The 21,496-nt window shown below is 35.7% G+C and overlaps 1 protein-coding gene across 1 annotated transcript in view; it reads right to left on the bottom strand.

Annotated features, from left to right (window-relative positions):
• Positions 1 to 21,496, bottom strand: part of TWSG1 (twisted gastrulation BMP signaling modulator 1) — a 52,401-nt gene that overhangs the window by 16,964 nt on the left and 13,941 nt on the right. The window contains exon 3 of the mRNA XM_045527248.1: positions 15,911 to 16,010. Within this exon, the coding sequence (XP_045383204.1) occupies positions 15,911 to 16,010 (100 nt within the window). The remainder of the gene's footprint in view (positions 1 to 15,910; positions 16,011 to 21,496) is intronic.

Raw genomic sequence — 21,496 nt, forward strand, 5'->3', positions numbered from 1 at the left:
AAGCTGATGGGATTCACAGCATCTGATCAAATAGACCTCATTTTGAGAAGGGTATGAGAGTAGACAGAAATTTTCATTTCTAGCACTTAGTTTCCTCAGCATGAATAAAGGGAGTAAATCAGAATCTCCAAAGGGTATGTACAGTTTTAAAAAGAATCAAATCAATATTATAATTGTCTTTTTCTGAAAACAAAACAGCTACTTTTATTTACAAAAGAGAGAAAGAATATGGGTGATGATATTAGAAGATGCAGAGACGCAAACAGGACTCCGCTCAGATAAATGACTGAAACTGAAAAAACCGAGGGCACGCCATTGTCTAGAGCATCTTTCCTTAATCTTTTAAAAGCTGTGCCCTGTTTTGATAAACATAAAAATCTACTACCACCTGTCCTCTCACGAATTGACATATTTATATAATGCCTCTAAATGAAGACTCAATGCATGCAGCCAAGTGTATAGTTCAGCAGGCAATTTATAAAGGGCCACAAAGATGCAGTCTAAGAATGCAGTTCTCAGGCAGTCTGGCTAGATCTAAAGAGAAAATTTAGACTACAGCTTTGTCCCCAATCCCAATTATCTTTATGGAGATCATGAAAAATCAGCAGTTGTAAGTAACAGTTTATTAAAGCCAACATCATTACTAGCTTAAGAGTTAAAGTTATAATGGCTACAAATGAAAACTACTGTGTTATAATTTTAGAATTATATCTTCATCTTCATCTTCACAAGAAGCTGAATAACATGTACCATACAGGAAGCTGTGTAACATCATGGTTCACAGAGCACGAACCCTAAAGCTAGACTACTGGAGTGAATCTTCTCTCTCCTCCAAACTAAATGTCTGGCCTTAGGGAGGTCATTTAAACTTTCTGGCCTTAGTTTCCTCATGTGTAAAACAGAAGAGGGAAAATAACACCTTACACTCATTAGGTTTGTTGTAAAGACTGAATAAAATAACATATGGAAAGTGCTTGGCACATAAAAGATGCTATATAGGCATTAGCTATTATTATTTTCATAAAATTATTTCCTGACTACATTAAATCCAATTTAGATACTGCTACACTGAAATTTTAAAGAATTAAAGATTGTTTCACTACACATAATTCTATAGTGAGCCACACAATACATATAGAATGATGTTAAGAAGTTAAAATCTCTTTTTTTCTTCAGGATAAGATATCTTTAAAGAAGCACCAAGTTTAAAAAGTCTATGGTTAATTCACTCTACAGTATAGTCTCATCTGAGTTTTTAAAATTTTACAGCACCAACAAAATCTAATGTTCTTTGTTTCACACACTAATAAACATTCTAAATTTAATTTCTTTGTTTTTGACAATGATAAATCTTTATTGAAAGACATTAAGGAAATACAGGCATTAAAAAGAAAGTGATACTATGCTTATGGATAGGAAGATTCAATATTAATATTAAAACTGTATCAATTCCCCACAGATTTATAGACAGATTCAGTGAACTTCCAACAAAAATCCTAAGGTTTTTCTTTTTTCTAAACAAGTCTCTTTATTCTGACAATAGGATACATGGACAGATATATTTCTTTTGTATGGGATTTTATTGTCCATTATAGGTTTTCCCCCCTGCAACCTATTTTTAATGAATTTTTTTACAACAGTTTTACAGAAAAATTGAAATGATAATACAGAGATAATACAGAGCTTCTGTTGCTCCATAGCCTCACCAGCATTTGGTGTTGTCAATGTTCTGAATTTTGACCATTCTATTAGGTGTGTAGTGGTATCTCATTGCTTTAATGTGCATTTCCTTGGTTTCATATGATGTGGGGAACATCTTTTCATATGCTTATTTGCCATTTGTCTGTCTTTGGTGAGCCCTCTACTGTCTTTGGCCCATTTTTTAATCTGGTTGTTTGTTTCCTTATTGCTGAGTTTTAAGAGTTCTTTGTATGTTCTGGATTATAGTCCTTTATCAGATATATCTTTGCAAATATTTTCTCCCAGTCTATAGCTTGTCTTTTCATTCTGTTAACTGTGTCTTTCACAGACCAGAAATTTTTAATTTGGGGGGTTGGGTGGGTGGGATCTTGCTCTGTCGCCCAGGCTGGAATACACTGGCATGATCATAGGTCACTACAGCTTCTAATTCCTGGGCTGAAGCAATCCTCTCGTCTCAGCCTCCAGTAGGGACTACAGGCATGTGCTACCATATCTAGCTAATTTTTTTCATTTTTTTTAGAGACAGGGTCTTGCTATGTCGCTACTGATTTCCTATTTTCAATTTCATTGATTTCTACTGAAATTTTATTATTTCTTTTCCTCTTACTTTGGATTTAATTTGCTTTTTGGTGGAATCTTATTGATTTTAGATTTTTAATCTTTTCTAATATATGTATTGAATGCTATAATTTTCCCTTAAGCATTCTTTTCATTTCATCCCCAAAATTTTGGTAAGTTGTGTTTTCATTTTCATTCTGTCCAAAAAATGTTTAAATTCTCTTGAGATGTCTTTTTTTATCCATGCATTTAGAAGTATGTTGCTTAATCTTCACATTTTGGGATTTTCCAACTATCTTTCTGTTACTGATTTCTTGTTTAATTCCACTGTAGTCTTGAGAGTGGACATTGTACGATTTCTAGTCTTCTAAATTTGTTAAGATGTGTTTTATGGCCAGAATGTGGTCTATTGTGGTGAATGTTTCGTGTGAGCTTGAGGCAAATGTACATTCTACTGTTGCTGGATGAAATTGTCAATAGATATTCATTATATCCAGTTGATGGTGTTGTTGATTCAGCTATGTCCCTACTAATTTTCAGCCTCCTGGATTTGTTCATTTCTGAAGAGGGAGGTTGAAGTCTCCAACTATAACAGTAGATTCCTCTATTCCTCCTTGCAGTTCTATCAGTTTTTGCCTCACATAGTTTGACACTCTATCGTTAGGTGCATATAAGCTAAGAATTATTATGTCTTTTTGGAGAAATGACTCCTTTATCCATTATGTAATGACACTCTTTATCCCTGATAACTTTTCTTGCTGCGAAGTCTTCTCTGTCTAAAATTAATATAGCTGTTCTCACTTACTTTTGTTGGCATGGTATATCTTCTCCATCCATTTACTATTTCTTTTTTTTGAGATGGAGTCTCACTCTGTTGCCCTGAGTAAACAGTGGCATCATTGTAGTTCACTGCAACCTCAAACACCTGGGCTCAAGTGATCCTGTTACCTCAGCCTCCCGAGTAGCTGGGAACATGCTATGCCCAGCTAATTTTTCCATTTTTAGTAGAGATGGGGTCTCACCCTTGCTCAGGCTGGTCTCAAAGTCCTGAGCTCAAGCAATCCTTCCACCTTAACCTCCCAAAGTGCTAGTGCTAGGATTATAGGCATAAGCCACCACACCTGGCCTTTTTTTTTTTTTTTTTTTTTTTGAGGTAGAGTCTTGCTCTGTTGACTAGGCTAGAGTACAGGGGCATCATAAGAGCTCACTGCAACCTGAAACTCCTGGGCTCAAGTGATCCTCCTACCTCAGCTTCCTGAGTAGCTAGGAATGCAGGTGTGCGCCACCATACCCAGATAATTTTTCTATTTTTTGTAGAGATGGGGTGTTGCTATGTTGTTCAAGCTGGTCTCAAACTCCTGGCCTGAAGTGATCCTCCTGCCTTGGCCTCCCAGAGGTGTAAGCCACTGTGCTTGGCCCATCTATTTACTTCTAATCTATATGTGTCTTCATATTTAAAGTAGGTTTCTGGTAGACAATATATAGTTGAGTATTGTTTTTTGATCCACTCTAACAATGTCTGTCTTTTATTAATAATTGGTGCATTTAGAGTATTGACATTCAAAATGATTACTGATACAGCAGGATTAATACCTATCATGTCTGTTACTGTTTTCTATTTCTTGCCCTTGTCCTTTGTTCCTATTTTTGTCTTCTGCCTTTTTGGTTTTAATTGACCATTTTATTTTATTCCATTTTCTCTCCTTTTTTAGCATATCAGTTGTATTTTTCTTTTTACATTTTTTTAGTGGTTGCTCTAGAGTTTGCAATATACATTTACAACTAATCCAAGTCTACTTTCAAATAACACTGTATCACTTCATGGGCAGCATGAGTGTCTTATAATAACAAAATAATCCTAATTCTTCCCTCTTGTCCCATGTATCACTGTTGTCATTTGTTTCACTTATATGTAAGCAAACGTGTAGTCACCCCTTATCCATGGATTTGCTTTCCACAGTTTCTGTTACCCATGATCAAATGCAATCTGAAAATAGTAAGATGTTTTGAAGGAGGGAGCAAGGAGCGAGTGAGGATGGGAAGGAGGGAGAGACCGTCCACATTCACGTAACTTTTATAGTTTGTTATAATTGTTCTATTTTACTATTAGTTATCATTGTTAATCTCTTACTGTGCTTAATTTAAAAATTAAACTTTATCATAGGTGTGTATCTATTAGAAAAATACAGTACATATAGGCATCCACTGTGGGTCTTGGAATATATCCCCCGTAGATAAGGGGGGACTGCCATATATAAAAATATATAATACACACACACACACACACACACACACACACACACAATCAAATACATTGTTGCTATTATTTTGAACAAACTTACCTGTTTTATTAATCAAGAATAAGAAAAGTAGGCCAGGCGCGGTAGCTCACACCTGTAATCCTAGCACTCTGGGAGGCCGAGGCGGGAGGATCATTTGAGCTCAGGAGTTCAAGACCAGCCTGAGCAAGAGTGAGATCCCGTCTCTACTAAAACTAGAAAGAAATTATATGGACAACTAAAAATATATAGAGAAAAAATTAGCTGGGCATGGTGGCGCATGCCTGTAGTCCCAGCTACTCGGGAGGCTGAGGCAGGAGGATTGGTTGAGCCCAGAACTTTAGGTTGCTGTGAGCTAGGCTGACGCCATGGCATTCTAGCCTGGACAACAGAGTGAGACTCTGTCTAAAAAAAAAATAAAAATATGAAAAATAGACGTTTTCATTTTATCTTCAGTTATTCCTAGGTGTGCTCATTGTTACCGGGCTAGGATGTCTTTTAAAAAGGCAGAAAATACGCAAAAAGTAAACTACAAGCAACCTCAAAGTTCTTTTTGGGATAAGGAAGGTGCATTATGCATATGAATGATTTGAAAAATCCTTTAAATCAAAGCAGGTCCCTTGCTTTGACTAGGATTCATATTTGAGGTCAAACGCAAATAGCAAAAACAAAAACAAAATAACTTCTGAATATTCATAATGTAATCCCCAAACTTGCTTTTGTGACAACTTAGGGGACTTTTGAATAATAATAATTTACTTTAAAAATATAGGGTCAATTATTACTTCTAAAAGTCAGGAAAGTTAGATCAATCTAAGGGCCCAGAGAGTATCACAAAAGGGAATCTTTTTTTAATTTTAATCTAGAGTAAAGGCATTGTTACTTAATTTCTCAGAGAAACACTTCAGAGTTAAGTGATTGTTTTTCCATGTTGGCTACTTAGGAAAAAATTACCTTAATTTAAGAAAACAAATGATTTTACCTAACATTGCTTATTTTGAGGGAAAAAGGTTATTGGAATTGTTCCTGAAAATTATACTATGACTCATGTTTTATATAACAAACAGATTTTAGTGGGTTCAAAGCAAAAAAGGACATTTAATGAATGTCCTTGAAGAAAATTCACTCTAAAGAAGAAGCTGCTATTACTAGTAGAAAACATTTGTGACTGGGATTCATTTTGGGATTAGGTCCTGGGCTATTTGACACAATGGACAAATTAAATCCAGTTTTGTTTCTTATCAGTTTCCTGTCAATGCATTAGCTTTAAAAGTGGACTCTGAATAGGCCCAAATGACACCAAACTTCGGTGTCGTTAATACTTACTGGGTAAGAATTACAAACATTCTAGACCAACCAAACATCTTGAGCAAAATAAAACCCAACAAAAAAGCACATAAGGCATTATACTTTGCCATACCAATTCTGGCCTATGTCTTCAATCAAATTCAACATTTACTATGGCTGACTTTGAGGAGGGGTTGGGGAGTGATCACGATGTATCTAAAACTAGAAGAAAACATAGAGGGAAAGTATGAAGACCTGGGCAATGATTTTTTTGGCTATGAATCCAAAAGCAAAGAGAACAAAAGCAAAGATAGACAAATGGGATTACATCAAAGTAAAAAGCTCTGCACAGCCAAAGACACAATTAACAGAGTGAAGAGACAACCACAGAATGGGAGAAAATATTTGCAAACCATACATCTGATAAGGGTTTCATATCCAAAATATAGGGAATTCAAACAAGTCAATAGTAAGAAAACAAATAGCCCAAGTAAAAAATGGGCAAAGGATCCAAATAGATATTTCTCAAAACAAGACATACAAATGGCCAAAAAGTATATGGAAAAAATGCTCAAAATCACCAATCATCAAAGAAATGCAAATGAGGTATCACCTCATACCTGTTAGAATGACTATTATCAAAAAGATGAAAGAAAACAAGTGTTGGAGAGGATGTGGAGAAAACGGAACCCTTGCACACTATTGGTGGGAATGTAAATTAGTATAACCATTATGGAAAACAGTATAGAGGTTCTCAAATATTAAAAATGTAACTACCTCAGTATGTTGAAGAGGTAACTGCATTCTCATGTTCACATCAGCATTATTCACAATAGCCAAGATATGGAATTAACCCAAGTGTCCATCAACAGATTAATGAATAAAGAAAATACGGTACACACACAAAATGAATTATTATTCAGCCTTTAAAAAGAAGGAAATCCTGGGTAGGCAGGGGAGGGGATGGGTAAATTCACACCTAACAGGTACAATGCATGCTCTGTGGGTGATGGGCAGACCTGTAACTTTGACTCAAACTACACAAACGCAATTTATGTAACCAAAACGTTTGTACCCCTGTAATATACTGAAATTAAAAAAAAAAGTAAATCCTGTCATTTATAACACAGATGAACCTGGAGGACATTATGTTAAGTGAAATAAGCCAGGCACAGAAAGGCAAATACTGTATGATGTCACTTCTGTGTGGAATCTAAAAAAGTTGAATTAATATAAGTAGAGAGTAGAATGGTTATCAGGGGCTGAGGGAAGGGAAGGAGTCAGGGAGATCTTGGTCAAGTGATACAAAATTACAATTACATAGGAGGACTTAATTCAAAAGCTTAGATAACACAGTAACTATAGTTAATAACAGTATTATACTCTTGATAATTGCTAATTAAGTAGATTTGAAGTCTTCTTACCACACACAAAAAAGTGAAGTAATACATATGTTAGCTCTATTTAGCTATTCCCCAATGTATACATATTTCAAAACAACACGTTGCAATGGACAAATATATACAATTTTCATTTGTCAATTAAAAAATAATAAATGACATATCTCAACAATTTGCATAGGTTTTCTTAAATGAGAAACTATCAGCATTTTCAAAGGAAAAAATGAAAAATTTGAACTCCTAGCACCTATTTGCTCCTTAATAGTAGAAAAGTAACTTGTCAGAGTGAAGCAAGACAGAAATCTATTCCGTGTGGGAGCCAAAGGACCTGACCTGAGATATAAGGGGCAGAGTCCTAATAAAAAGCATGATGGTCCAAGAGGAAGATGCCAGGACCCATTAAGGCTGGTATTAGAACTATAGACTTGAACTGAAAGTCAGAGTTCAAGAAATTCACCTAATAAGGAGTAGGATTAGAGAAAAAACATCTGATCCACTGGGTGGTAGAGCTTGTCTAAGGGTTGTATTCCAAGTGCAGAGCTGTCTGATCGTGTCTTCCTGGGTTTTGCAGGTGCTACCCATTGGCTGACACCACCCACCTTCCTTGGCCCTTTCCCTGTTTCCACTCACCAGGGTGAGGTCTGGGACCTACGAAATGGTGTGGCAAAAAGGGCCAATGAGTTGCGGTTGCTAAGCAGGTTCTTGGCAGGCTTCTCTGCCTGGTCTTAGAGCTTATGATGTTCCAATCAACTATAACTGCAAGTGACCTTGGTACCAGAAAAAAATCTAGTATTTCCAGATCAACATTATCCAAACAGCATACCACTGAATTCTTATCTTCCATGAGATACTAAAGGGGTGGTCCAAGATGAAAAAGTTGATGCTTGCTATGTTTTTTCTTCATTGGCATATATTATTAAGTTTTTCTTATAATTTAACATTTGTCATGGAATTCAACTTTTAATGCACATTAAACATGAATTGAAGTTATAATTTCTTAACGTAAAGAGTCTATTTTTTAATCATACATCATTTTGTGTTTTTCTAAAATGTTTTAAGTCTTTATGTGGTACTGACTGATCCATCCCATTTACATTAAATTATTGAACAGGAAAACAAGTCGAAGGTGTTAAAATCAGAACAACAGCCATAAAATGGAAATTAAGGATCAGAAACTATAAGTAAAGAAAAATGGAATCAAAAGAGGGAGATATTTATTTAGTTCAGGTTTCTGTTGCATATTATCCTAAAATTGCAATCTAATGGCGGATCCAAAATACAAAAAAAGAGCACTTCAATTATATAACAACTTAATTGTCAATGGTTTGGTTTCTGATTTGGGGGCAGAAAAACTCAGAAAAAAACAGCCTAATTAAAAATGAAGTCAGTGTTCTTTCTGTTCAATATATTTATAACTTTTTAGAAAATCAATGTTCAGAGATAGGTCTGGTTGGGAAGTCCTTTATAAAGAACACTTGTGATCCCAAAGGAGGAGAAAAGAATTCTCTTATTGACCCTGGTTATGTATATGTGTACATGAAATTAATATACTGTGGGCAGAAGAGCAATGATGGGGGTTAGCCCTACCAGACATTAAAACATGTCATAAGGCCGGGCGCGTGGCTCACGCCTGTAATCCTAGCACTCTGGGAGGCTGAGGCGGGTGGATTGCTTGAGGTCAGGAGTTCGAGACCAGCCTCAGCAAGAGCGAGACCCCGTCTCTACTAAACATAGAAAGAAATTATCTGGCCAACTAAAAAATATATATAGAAAAAATTAGCCAGGCATGGTGGCGCATGCCTGTAGTACCAGCTACTGGGGAGGCTGAGGCAGTAGGATCGCTGAAGCCCAGGAGTTTGAGGTTGCTGTGAGCTAGGATGATGCCATGGCACTCACTCTAGCCCGGGCAACACTGCGAGACTCTGTGTCAAAAAAAAAAACAAAAAAACATGTCATAAGATTTCCATAAACAAAACAGTGTGGTATTGATGCATGAATAGACACAGAGACCAATGAAAAAGAACAGAAAATCTAGAAATAAAGCAAAGTACGTATGAGAAACATGGCATCTCAAATCAGTGGGGAAAGATATTCATTCATTCATTCATTCATTCATTCATTTGAGATGGGGTCTCACTATGTTGCTCAGGCTGGCCTTGAACTTTTGGGCTCAAGTGATCCTCCTGCCTCAACCTTCTGTGTAGCTGGGACTACAGGAGTGCACCGCCATGGCTGGCAAGATGTACTTTTAAATAAATAGTATTAAGACTTTAAAAACAATACTTAAATGAATAGTAGCGGTTGTTTGAAAAAGAAAAAATCTGATCCATAGCTCACATATAAGCCAGGATAAATTCTAAATGTATTAGAGAGCTATGTGCAAACAAATAAACAAAAATAAAACCATAAAAGTACTACCTGGAAGTGGGGGGGGGAACCCCTACTTTCTAGGCTCAAAATATAAAAGTAAGAAAAGAAAACACTGATAAAGTTAACTACATAAAAATAAAAGACTGCAGGGCTTGGTGGCATATGCCTGTGGTCCCAGCTACTCGGGGGAGGCTGAGGCGGGAGGATCACTTGAGCCCATGAGTTCTGGGCTGGAGTGTGCTATGCTGACAGGGTATCCTCACTGAATTTAGCATCAGTGTGGTGACTTCCTGGGAGTGAGGGACCACCAGGTTGCCTAAGGAGTGAAATGCAGCAGATCAAAATTGTGGTGCTGATCAGCGGTGGGACTGCGCCTGTGAACAGCCACTGCATTCCAGCCTGGGCAACACAGAGAGACCTCGTCTTTTAAAGCAAGATGAAATAAAATTAAAATTAAAAAAAAAAAACTTTTCTGGATGAAAAATACCAAAGCATATTCAAAACACAAATTACCAAGTGGGGAAAAAATACTTATAACACAGATGTTGGGACCATAGCCCTAATATACATTTTTATGACTTATTATGTATTTTTAAAACTCCTAAGTAATTAAGAAAAAAAAAGCAGAAAAATGGGCAAAATATAGAAATCAACAATTAACAAAAAAGTACATATAATTAGTTCTTAAACATATGAATAGATGCTCAACCTCACTGGGTAATAAGAGAAATGAAAATAAAAATTATACCATTTCTTAACTGTCAGATTTTTGAAATTCCAAAAGTTTGGTAACAACAGCAACAAAAGTTTGGCAATATAATTTCTTGGAAATGATGTGGGAGAACAGGTACATTGCAGAGCTACAACGCATTGGTGGGAACGCAAATGATACAACTCTCTTGGAAGATGAGCTGTTAAGACTTAGCAATATTACAGAGAACTGACTACACAGGTTATTCACTGCAGTGTTATTTGTAATGGTAAAAGACTGGAAACAACCTAAATGTCCCTCTATGGGTGAATGGGTACATAAACTGTTACAGCTTACCATGGGGTTCTACACAGCTACCACAAAAATGATATTAATATGGAAGAAGCTCCAGGACATTCAATTAAGTTTAAAAAGGAAACAAAAGGAAAGAAAAAGCAAGGGGCATAATGTTCTGTGTAAGGAATGAATGTTTTGCATAACAAATATAAATGCTTATTGAAGTTGTAAAAACGGTAATAGATAGGATGAAACCACATGTCACAATTTTCCTGAGACAATTTAGGTCAATTCAGGTTTAGGTTTAGCCCACTGTTCTGGTTTCACTCTCAAAAGTGTTCTAGTTTGAATAACAAATTATGTGGTCACCTTAACTATAGCTGAGAGAGAGAGAATAGAGTGGAGGTGTCAAAGATGTAAGCGAACCATCTGTTTTATCATTGTTATGTACATTTGTCTTTGTAATTATATAAATGCTTTACATAATCAAAACAAAAAAATCAGGCCAGGCATGTTGGCTCACACCTGTAATCCTAACACTTTGGAAGACCGAGGCAGGAGGATTGCTTGAGGCCAGGAGTTCGAGACCAGCCTAGGCAACATAGCCACTGTCTCTACAAAAATAAAAACATTAGCCAGGTGTGGTGGTACATGCCTGTAGTCCCAGCTACTCAGGAAGCTGAGGCAGGAGGATAATTTGAGCCCAGGGGTTTGAGGTTGCTGTGAACTATGATGACCCCACTGCACTCTAGGCTGGGGTAACAGAGAAAAACTCTGTCTCAAAAAAATAATAACATAAAATAAAATAAAATTGCAATATCAATGCAAACTCAAAATTTTTCTGTGCAGCTATTTATTAGCTCTGTCCATTAAAAAGGGCTAGAAGTAACCCAGTAGTAGCAACAAGTACCCTCACTGACTAGACTGCGGTCTCTAACTACCATTTTTTCACAACGGGAACCAAAGCTCCCTTGGGAAATGGCTAATTCCAGATGCGAAGCAGCGAATGTTTAAGATGAGCTTGGGACAGCTTGTTGGAAGCTAACAAACTTTTTGAAGGTTTGAATAGGTTCCTTCTAACCAAAGATGGGGAAATTTGAGCAAAAAGAAAAATGATAGCAAACAATTAAAATACCAGGTATTTTTTAAAAGCCATGATTTCATAATGATACTTTAAAAAAAGAAAAGAAAGAAACCTATCAAAAAGCAAATCAACATGTATTGAACCCCAATGAAATTTGCTAGGGCATAAAGTCAGTATTTTAAAAATGGATAAAGAGAAAGAATTAAATATTTATCTTACATAAATATTTTGCTTACTTATCCTTCACTTCAGGTAAATAAAGGGCCCTAATGGATGAGGGAAAGTGCATACAGAATAATCCCAGCTAATAATTGCAGAAGTAATGATGAAAATAGAAAATCATCATTTTTTAGTTTATAATGAAATAACTGATTCAGGCCATGGTTATCAAGGAAGGGTGAAACCACCAGGTGAAAGGCTGATGAGGACCTTTATCATGAAGGGATTGGACTTTCGCTACCTGAACCACAGATCAATCTCAGCCTTACTAAAAGCAAGACATCTGGACAGCAGTTGCCTTTCTACTGCAACACTGTACCACTGCCTGCTCCCCAAAGTTGAGCCTGAATCTAATCAAGCCTTTAGATGTAACTTCCAGCCTACAGGAAATAGGACAGAGTAACAAGTAAGTATAGGACACAATCAGCCAAATCCAGGATGTGGTTTATTTTCCATCATAACTGGCTGGTTTCTTCAAAAAAGCCAATGAAATATTAAAAGATGGGGGAGAAGGGGAGGAGAAACTGTTTTAGAGTAAAAGAAACTTAAGAAATCTAATAGCCAAGTACACTAAGTGGATTCTGTTGATCTTGATTTGAGTAAAACAACTACAAGAAACATTTAGTCAATTGGTAAAATCTGAGTATGGACTGAGTGGGTATTAAAAGATATTAAAGAAGTACTATTAATTATACCAGGTATGGTAATAACATGGTGTTATGTAAGAAAAATTAATCTTTTTTTGAGATGTATAACTAAAGTATTTTGGGGGTGTAGTGAAATGATTTATTTTACAATACCCCAACAAAACAAAAAGGTGGGAGAAATAGAGAGACATACAGACAGATGAATGAAACAAGTGTGGAAATATATTAATGATTGCTGAAGCAGGTAGTAGGTACATAGCAGTTCGTTGTTCTATTTTTGTGTACATCTGGAAAAGTAAAAACATTAAAAACAACAACAACAAAAGAGCCCATGGGTGGAGATCTAGGATCCAAAGTCCACAGGATTTGAGGAATATATTGGATAGCAAGGATGAAAATGAACTATGGTAGTTACTATTACCTTAAGAGAAAATCAGAAAAGAGAAGCTAAGACTCATATAGGGGAGCCAAAGGAGAAAGCTTGCTAGGTAAAGTATATGCTAAAGTGCACAGAATAAGAGAGGAAAGGAAGGCTGCACTCTAATTTGGGTCTTCTCAGAGATCTGTGCCCCACCTAAGAAAACTATGGGGAGTGTTTCAACTTAGGAGGGAGGAGAAGCCGCAGGTTTGCAAAAAGAGCCTAATTTGGAAGACAGCTGCTTACAAGAAGGAAGATTGCTTTATAAACAGAACTAGAATATATAAATTTTATCCTAGAAAGTACAAAGATTGCGTTTAAACTAAAGATAAGGTTACATTACAAACTTACTCAAAATTTAAAACTGGCCATTAACCCTTATGTTTACTTTAAGTAAACATTTTTTTTAAAAAGGGGGAACTGGCTCAGAAGCATACCAGTTGCTTCTAAAATTGTAGAGATATAAACAGGTATAATTATTCTTTCTCGGTGGAAAAAATATGGAATTCTTTCCTTGAAAGAAGCTGAATAGCACTGTTATACTGTGATAGTTAAAACATATACGTGCACACATATTACAACACATGTATACTCACAAAACACACAAACATTGCCATACAAACACACACAACACACATTATTTTTTTAGGCAATGCTAAAAAAGCATTTGTGTATTTTGGCATCCATGTTTAAATTAAATGTTTGTATGTGTCTATCAGGGATTCATATGGCTATTCTTTACTTTCACTGTGCATATTAAGTTAATTTACAGTTAATGCTCTAAAATAATTCAAAGCTTCTGTTTTTTCAGCTGACGTCATAAAAATTTTCTAGCCATCAAGGGCATAAAATAAACTGTCCATCCTTGGAGAATCATTCAATAAGAACTCATTTATCTATAGTCATAAAACATCTGACCCTTCTATGTGCCAGACATACTAGCTGTTAGAGAAACCAAGATGAAGATAAGAGGTCAGAGGAAAAGACACTTCTGCCCCCATTCTCTCAGAATTCACAGTGGAACAGTAAGAAAAAACAGGAAACTGAAACACTAACTCCATCTTTGAAGAACCTAAGAGCCAAAGGTAACTAAGCAGTCTCCTCACAGGCCAACCCTGGAGAGACACAGGAGTTGGGGGCATCAGTGTGGCACAGCAAGCCTATTGTGCAGGTAGTTACACCTTCAGGTCCTTGTCTCTCTTCTTCCACACCTGTAGGAGATCAGAGGGTTATTCTCAGAGAAATTAAACCAAGGAGGCCTTGGGCTGGGAACACCAAAAACTGCAAGGTGCAGAGATAAGAATGAAAAAAAAACCAAGGAAAGTAAACGAGAGTATCCTTACTGAATATTGTGACATCAGCCCTCAGGAACATTTGCAGCCAGGCATACTACCCTCACCCCACCCCACCCCAGCAGGAAACTGGGAGACCCTTCTTGGAAAAGCTGCCAAACCCCAAAGGGAAAGATCTATAGACATGAAACAGAGGGGGATCCTCAATGAAAAACGCAGCTCATTCTCCAACCATCTCTTAGTGAGGCAAACTGATTCCATGCCCTGTCTGCAAGCACAGGACTCCCAATAAGCTCTGGAGTACCTAAACTGTACGTAGGAACAGACGGCCAAGGATCACCAGACATTTGAGAAAACAGAAACAGTGCAAAGAGTACAAAGGAAAACCTGAACAGCAACAACAAAACTCTCTAACTGATAATCCCAGAAAGTCAGAAAAATATCTTGTTTATAAAACAAGAACAGTATGTTTCCCCCAAAAGGACAATTGGAGAAAGGCTCTTGGAAATTAAAAAAGGATACAAAAATTTTAAGAATGAATACGAGAGCTAAAACATTATGAAATCTATCAGGAAATATACCCCAAATACAAAAAGATAATAGGATAATTCATTTAACAAATTAGTGCTTAACATTATTATGCAAACTAGTATGTAACACTACTTTATTAAACTGATTATTAAAGTAAACACAATCAGAGGAAGTGATAAAACCACACTGGGAAGACAAGAGAACTAAATCTTCATCTACCACAAAAGGAAGCCAGTTGAGAGTTTCTAAAATCAAAGATTCAAGAGGTTAGTATAAGCATATTGTTTAGAATCATGAAAGCAATACAACAATGAAAAATTGAAAGTGATGGTCTCCAGGCACAGGATCAAAGCACTGGAAAGAAGTGAGATGAGATTGTTTTAGCACTATGTGATTTCTAAATTATGTGCACATAGCCCACCATGGAAAAAAAACAGAAATTAATGTAAAAAAGATCAACATGACAATGTCCCTGTTCTTAAGGAGTTTATACATTACTGAAAGAGACTACAGAACAACAATTATAGGAGCACGCAATAAACGATCTGACAGAAGCATAAACCATCTCATCTCAGTCAAATGAGTACGGTTTCCGAGAAAAGGGGATACTTGAACCGGGGTTTTAAACGGTTTAAAAAAAAATTAACTGGTCAAAGAAGGGATGACGGGTGTTTCTTATTATGCATGTAAGTTTTCTTTCTAACAACAAATGATAGCATTTTATAAACACACTTTTGCACCTCACATTTTTAAACTTAATACATCTTAGAGACTTTTTCAGATGCTTATGAGACATGCTTATTTTTAAAAAAATGCTTCTTATAAAAAATTCAAGAGGATAAAAAATTTCAAAATTAAAAATTAAAAACTGTCACTTGGTCCCCCATTCCTACTTTCCAGGATAGGCACTTTAAATTTCCTCCTAGATCTTTTTCTATACAAATGAAAATATATATATATATATATACCTATCTATCTAAATACTATTCAATACAAGCAAATGTGAAAATATAACGTTCTATCTGCTTCCTATATTTTATACATGTACTTGTTTACATATTAATACATGAGTATTCTTTAAAGTCAAGGATTCTATGATAAGAAATGCTAAAAAATGTCACTGCATGTCAACTTACCAACACAGTCACAGCATTCGTCCCAAAGGGCCCCGAGACACAGCATGCACTCCTTACAGCAGGAACAATTGCCCTCACCGGGCCGGCACTGGCAGAGCTCCTAGAAATATGACAGATGTTTAAACTTCAAATTCCAAATAACTATATCTAAGATTGTTATTTTTTGAGCAAATCCTCCCACAATATTTGCATTTATAGCAATTTATTCTTGACACCATTTTTATTTTTTTATAAATTTTAAGGTAATTTTCCTGAGCCTGTTATAAAGAAAGGGACTAAAAGGGCAGGGACTTACCAAAAAGTATAGATGCTTAATCACAAACTGGTCATGCTTGACTCAGACAAGCTCAAACTTATTTGGACATCTAGAAGAGCAGAGCTGCAAAAGCTACACTTGTGACTTGTTTCTCCATAAAAATCTGTCCTGTCTTTGGAGCAAGAGAACATTTTCTGAGTTCACATTTTTTAGAAACAGCATTAAAGTTAAGGATACTGATAATTTTTATTTTTTAGTTTTATAAAGGTTGCCACTGGCCAGGCGCGGTGGCTCACGCCTGTAATCCTAGCACTCTGGGAGGCCGAGGCGGGTGGATCGCTTGAGGTCAGGAGTTTGACACCAGCCTGAGCAAGAGTGAGAGCCCGTCTCTACTAAAAATAGAAAGAAAAATTATCTGGCCAACTAAAAACATATATAGAAAAAATCAGCTGGGCATGGTGGCACATGCCTGTAGTCCCAGGTACTTGGGAGGCGGAGGCAGTAGGATTGCTTAAGCCCAGGAGTTTCAGGTTGCTGTGAGCTAGGCTGATGCCACGGCACTCACTCTAGCCCGGGCAACAAAGTGAGACTCTGTCTCAAAAAAAAAAAAAAAAAAAAAAAGGGTTGCCACTTAGTTACAAGAAATAAAACTTTTAAAATTTTAATTACATTATACATAGAAAATATCCCTTTACTACCTTATTTGCTCATACAAGTTAAGTCTTCCTTATTTGAAATGCTTGGGAACAGAAGTGTTTAGGATTTTGGATTTTTTTCAGATTTTGGAATATTTGCATTATACCAGTTGAGCATCCCAAATCCAAAAATCTGAAATCCAAATGTCCCAATGAACATTTCCTTAGAGTCCAATGTCAGTGTTCAAAAAGTTTCAGATTTTGGAGCATTTGGGATTTCAGATTTTTGGATTTGGGATGCTCAACCTGTATTTACATTATTATTTAAGCTAACTTGGGAGAAACAAATTAGAAAAGTAACAAATTTATTCAAAGAATATAGTGCCTCTTTTTATGTAGCTTCCAAATAATAACATGTTAAACTAATTACTGTACATTATACTAAATAATTAACAAATGAATGTCAATTTATTGGCTTCCATTAGAGAAATCTGAGTCTCTGAAGCAATTCATTATGCCTTTCCCTGTTAGGTATTTGTGAAGTGTTTTAAACAGGAATGAAAGGGTGGGTGAGACTGTAAGATTACGCTAACTAATGGAAAGTTAAAACTAACAGCTTAATTAAAAATTGCTTGAACCTGACTGGCTTATCTAACTCTGAAGATCATATGTTCTTCACACCCTCTTAATAGATGCCTGTGCTGCACTTTTACATGTTGTTATGATAAGGTACTGTAGATTACTGATTTATAATTTAGTGATAGAATAAAAAATGAAAAGCTATAGGAAGGAGAAACACGGGAGAAATGACTTAAACTTTTAATACAGCACTATTAAAAAGACAAAAATAATGGTAAAAAAATTACTGCTAAACTGGCCGGATCCCAACCAAGCAACAATATCCTAGCTAATATATTTTTTTTCTTTCTATCTTACTACAGAAAAGACTAAAAACCTTTGTCTTAAAACAAATTTAATCACATAAATTAAGAAATTTTAGTAATTTGAGTAAGTCAGTCTTCAAATATATCAAATACTCGCCATTCTTCATAACTCACATCAGCATTTTTAGAAGATCGGGAAATAAGAAAAATGAGATTCTCAAACCAACTTTTTGGTCAGCACTCATGCCTTTTCAATTTTCAAAACACACTTCTCACTTTCCAGGAGAAAAATACTATATAGTTAGAAGATGAAGAAAAAATACTATATAGGAAAATTTAATAGTTGGCATTTAGGATCTCAGAAATCTCACTGCAAATCAACAGAGCAAAAATATATGGAAATCATTTGTTTCATGACTATTGTTTTTAAGTCAAGAAACAAACTGAAACAATGAATTTCCATGTGTAAATAATTATGAATAGCAGCCACATGTAGTTCAAGTAATTCATTCTTTTCTATTCACTCTACATGTCTTTAAAAATCACATTATTGAATAATGTTTGGTCATAAACATACTTGGAAATGTACAATTTTTTTGACAGCAAGCAAACTGTGGTTAGGATGAATATTTCTAAATACAATAAAAATTTGTAAAGTGCTTTGAACTGAAGTATTGGAAATCCAAAAGAAAAAAACAACTCAAAATGTTAACTCTCTGCAATGAATCAAGGATTCCAAAAAGCAAGAAACAAAACAAAAAATTACTCTATTTAAATCAAGCAGAATCTTTTCTTCAGGACACTTAAAAACAAAAATTTACCTTTAGCTGTTTTAGTTATAAGGACATAAATCAATCTACTATACCCAGAAAGAGTAAAGATTTTAAAAAGGCTTTAAAAAATTTGTATAGTGTTTTTTAAATTAAAAAACACTTTGGAAAATACCTACTAGAGTAGAAGAAAAAAACCCCAAATTCTTCCCACTTTGGTAAATTCTTATGCATTTCTAACAAAATAATGATTACATACTATCCTGATCTAAAAAAATAAGCATCTGCCTATTGTAAAAATCTGTCAACATAAAAGCTGCATAATGGTATATCCAATGTGCCAAAATTCAGAAATAGTCCTTAAATTCTTAATCCCTTCCATGCCTTATCCACTTTTTCATTCTTTTTTTTTTTTTTTTGAGACAGAGTCTCACTTTGTTGCCCGGGCTAGAGTGAGTGCTGTGGCGTCAGCCTAGCTCACAGCAACCTCAAACTCCTGGGCTTCAGCGATCCTCCTGCCTCAGCCTCCCGAGTAGCTGGGACTACAGGCATGCGCCACCATGCCCGGCTAATTTTTTCTCTATATATTTTTAGTTGTCCAGATAATTTTTATTTCTATTTTTAGTAGAGACGGGGTCTCACTCAGGCCAGTCTCGAACTCCTGACCTCGAGCGATCCACCTGCCTCGGCCTCCCAGAGGGCTAGGATTACAGGCGTGAGCCAACGCGCCCGGCCCACTTTTTCATTCTTTATTATCACCTTCAAAAACTTTGCTAGCTTCCATTTTACTATTGTTTCAAAGTTTCCACTTCTTATATAGAAAACATGGTAGAGATGAAATTTAGACTGTTCGCTTTGGACTGAGTTACATATATATTTTACTAACCTCACTGTGACTAAACTTGGGGACTGCTCAGTTAAATGGAATATGTAATCAAAACCAAACACCAAGTTCACAGAAATCCAAAATGAAGACTAACTCAATGCTTCCAATTATTTATTACCCCAAAATTCTTAAGTAGGTTCTACTTAACACTAATAGGCACTGTGCTAAGTGTTTTATATGCATTATCTTGAATCCCATAAAGCCCTATCAAGGTGGTTATTATCCTCACTTTTCAAATGAAATTATGAAATTTATACATCATTCAATTATTAAATGGCTGGTCTGTGACCATTGTTTTGGTTAGATATTTGTTTTTAAAATATTTCTCATAAATTTAACATTTCAATAATTATAGTTATTATTCTTTCTTAGAGAGAATAAGCCCATAATTAAACTTAGATAATCCTTAAGGTTGTTAATCAAAGGCATTATTATATCTTTCACTCTCAGTACCTGAATACAATTAGAAATGCTATTGCCCAAGCTTAATCATTGTTTGTAAAGGTAAAATAGGTATCACTGGCTAGGAGTTGCAAAACTAATGACTTGGAATGCAATACTTAATTCTTTCATTGCTTCAGCCAGTTAAAGACTGTATCATCTGCTTCCCTAGTCTGCAAGTTGCAGAGAAAGTGTGGTTGTTCCTTACTGTGCAGAAGAAAGGTTGAGAATGAATGGTTTAGTAATTCCTCTTGAGTTCACACAACACGGCTTTGACACCAGGTTTTCTGACTCAAGCTTTTTCTACCACCACTGCTCTTGCATGTTAGAGCCAGGGTAATATGGAATAAGATACATGTTCTGTGTGTGAGGTACTATGTTAGATGTTCTTAAAGTCTTGTAAGTACATTGTTCAATAATTTTATGGTGGAAAAAATCAAAGTTTTATACTAAATGGAAAACTGAAATTTAGACATCTGGACTATCCCCTATTGACCAGCATGAGTATCTAGAAAGAATTTGGCAAGCTGTCTAAAAAGCTTGTATGAAATGAAAATCTGGCAGAATGAAAAGTTTGAAGGAAGAGTCTAATTACTTAAATGTGTATTAGGAAAAACCTTGAATACAGCAGAGAATTTCAAATTTTTGAATGCCAGAGGACAGAGAATTTTATACAACTATTCAAGCAACTTTAATGGAAAATCTTACTCTATATACAGTCATGCATTGCTTAACTATGGGGATATGTTCTGAGAGCACTGTAAGGCATTTCTGTACTTGTGCAAACATCATGGAGTGTATTAACACACCCCCAGATGGTATAGCCTGCTACACAGCTACACTATATGGTGTGTCCTATTGCTCCTAGACTATAAACCTGTACAGGATGTTTCTGCACTGAATACTGTAGACAATTGTAACACAATGGTAAGTCTGCATCTAAACATATCTAAACAGATACAGTAAAAATATGGTATTATAATCTTATGGGACCACCATTGCACATGTAGCCCATCATTGACTGAAATGTCATTATGCAGTACATGACTGTACAATTAATGTTCTGGTGAGATCTTAATCCTCTATGCAAAATAAATGGGAGGAGGGGTATTTATCTAAGATGAAGACTAGACTTTCAAAGTTAAAATTTATTGTATGAACTTCCACATTTCCAGGTAAGAGATGGAAACTAACTTGAGAATCTTCTTTATGTTCTGATGCTCAGTTATTGACAAATATTTCCATTTTTTAACTATTGCCAAGATCTGAGAGATTTGTTAGCCCTGTTGTTAAAACAAGGGAACATCACTGAAAACATTATAGTTTAGTAAAGATAGAAAATGAGTTGGACTTAGAGGATCTGGGTTTAAATCCTAGCCCATAAACTGCAGTACGTAACACTATATCTCAGTTTCTCAGTTATAAAAAGGGGAGGGTACTGAATTTTCCCTTGCAAGCTTTGGCACCCAAATGAGATAATGAATATCAAAATGTTTTGTTGGTGCAGTAATCCCATTACTAGGTATTTACTAAAAAGAAATGAAAATACAGGTCTGTAAAAAGACCTGTACAGGGAAGTATCAACTTTATTCATAAGCACCAAAAATTGGAAACAACCCAAGATCCATCAGCTAGTAAATGGATAAACAAATTGTGGTACATCCACACAGTGGAATACCACTCATCAATCAAAAGGAAAGACTGACACACTCAA

The sequence above is a fragment of the Lemur catta genome, chromosome 16, assembly GCF_020740605.2.
Source record: "Lemur catta isolate mLemCat1 chromosome 16, mLemCat1.pri, whole genome shotgun sequence".
Lineage (NCBI taxonomy): Eukaryota > Metazoa > Chordata > Mammalia > Primates > Lemuridae > Lemur > Lemur catta.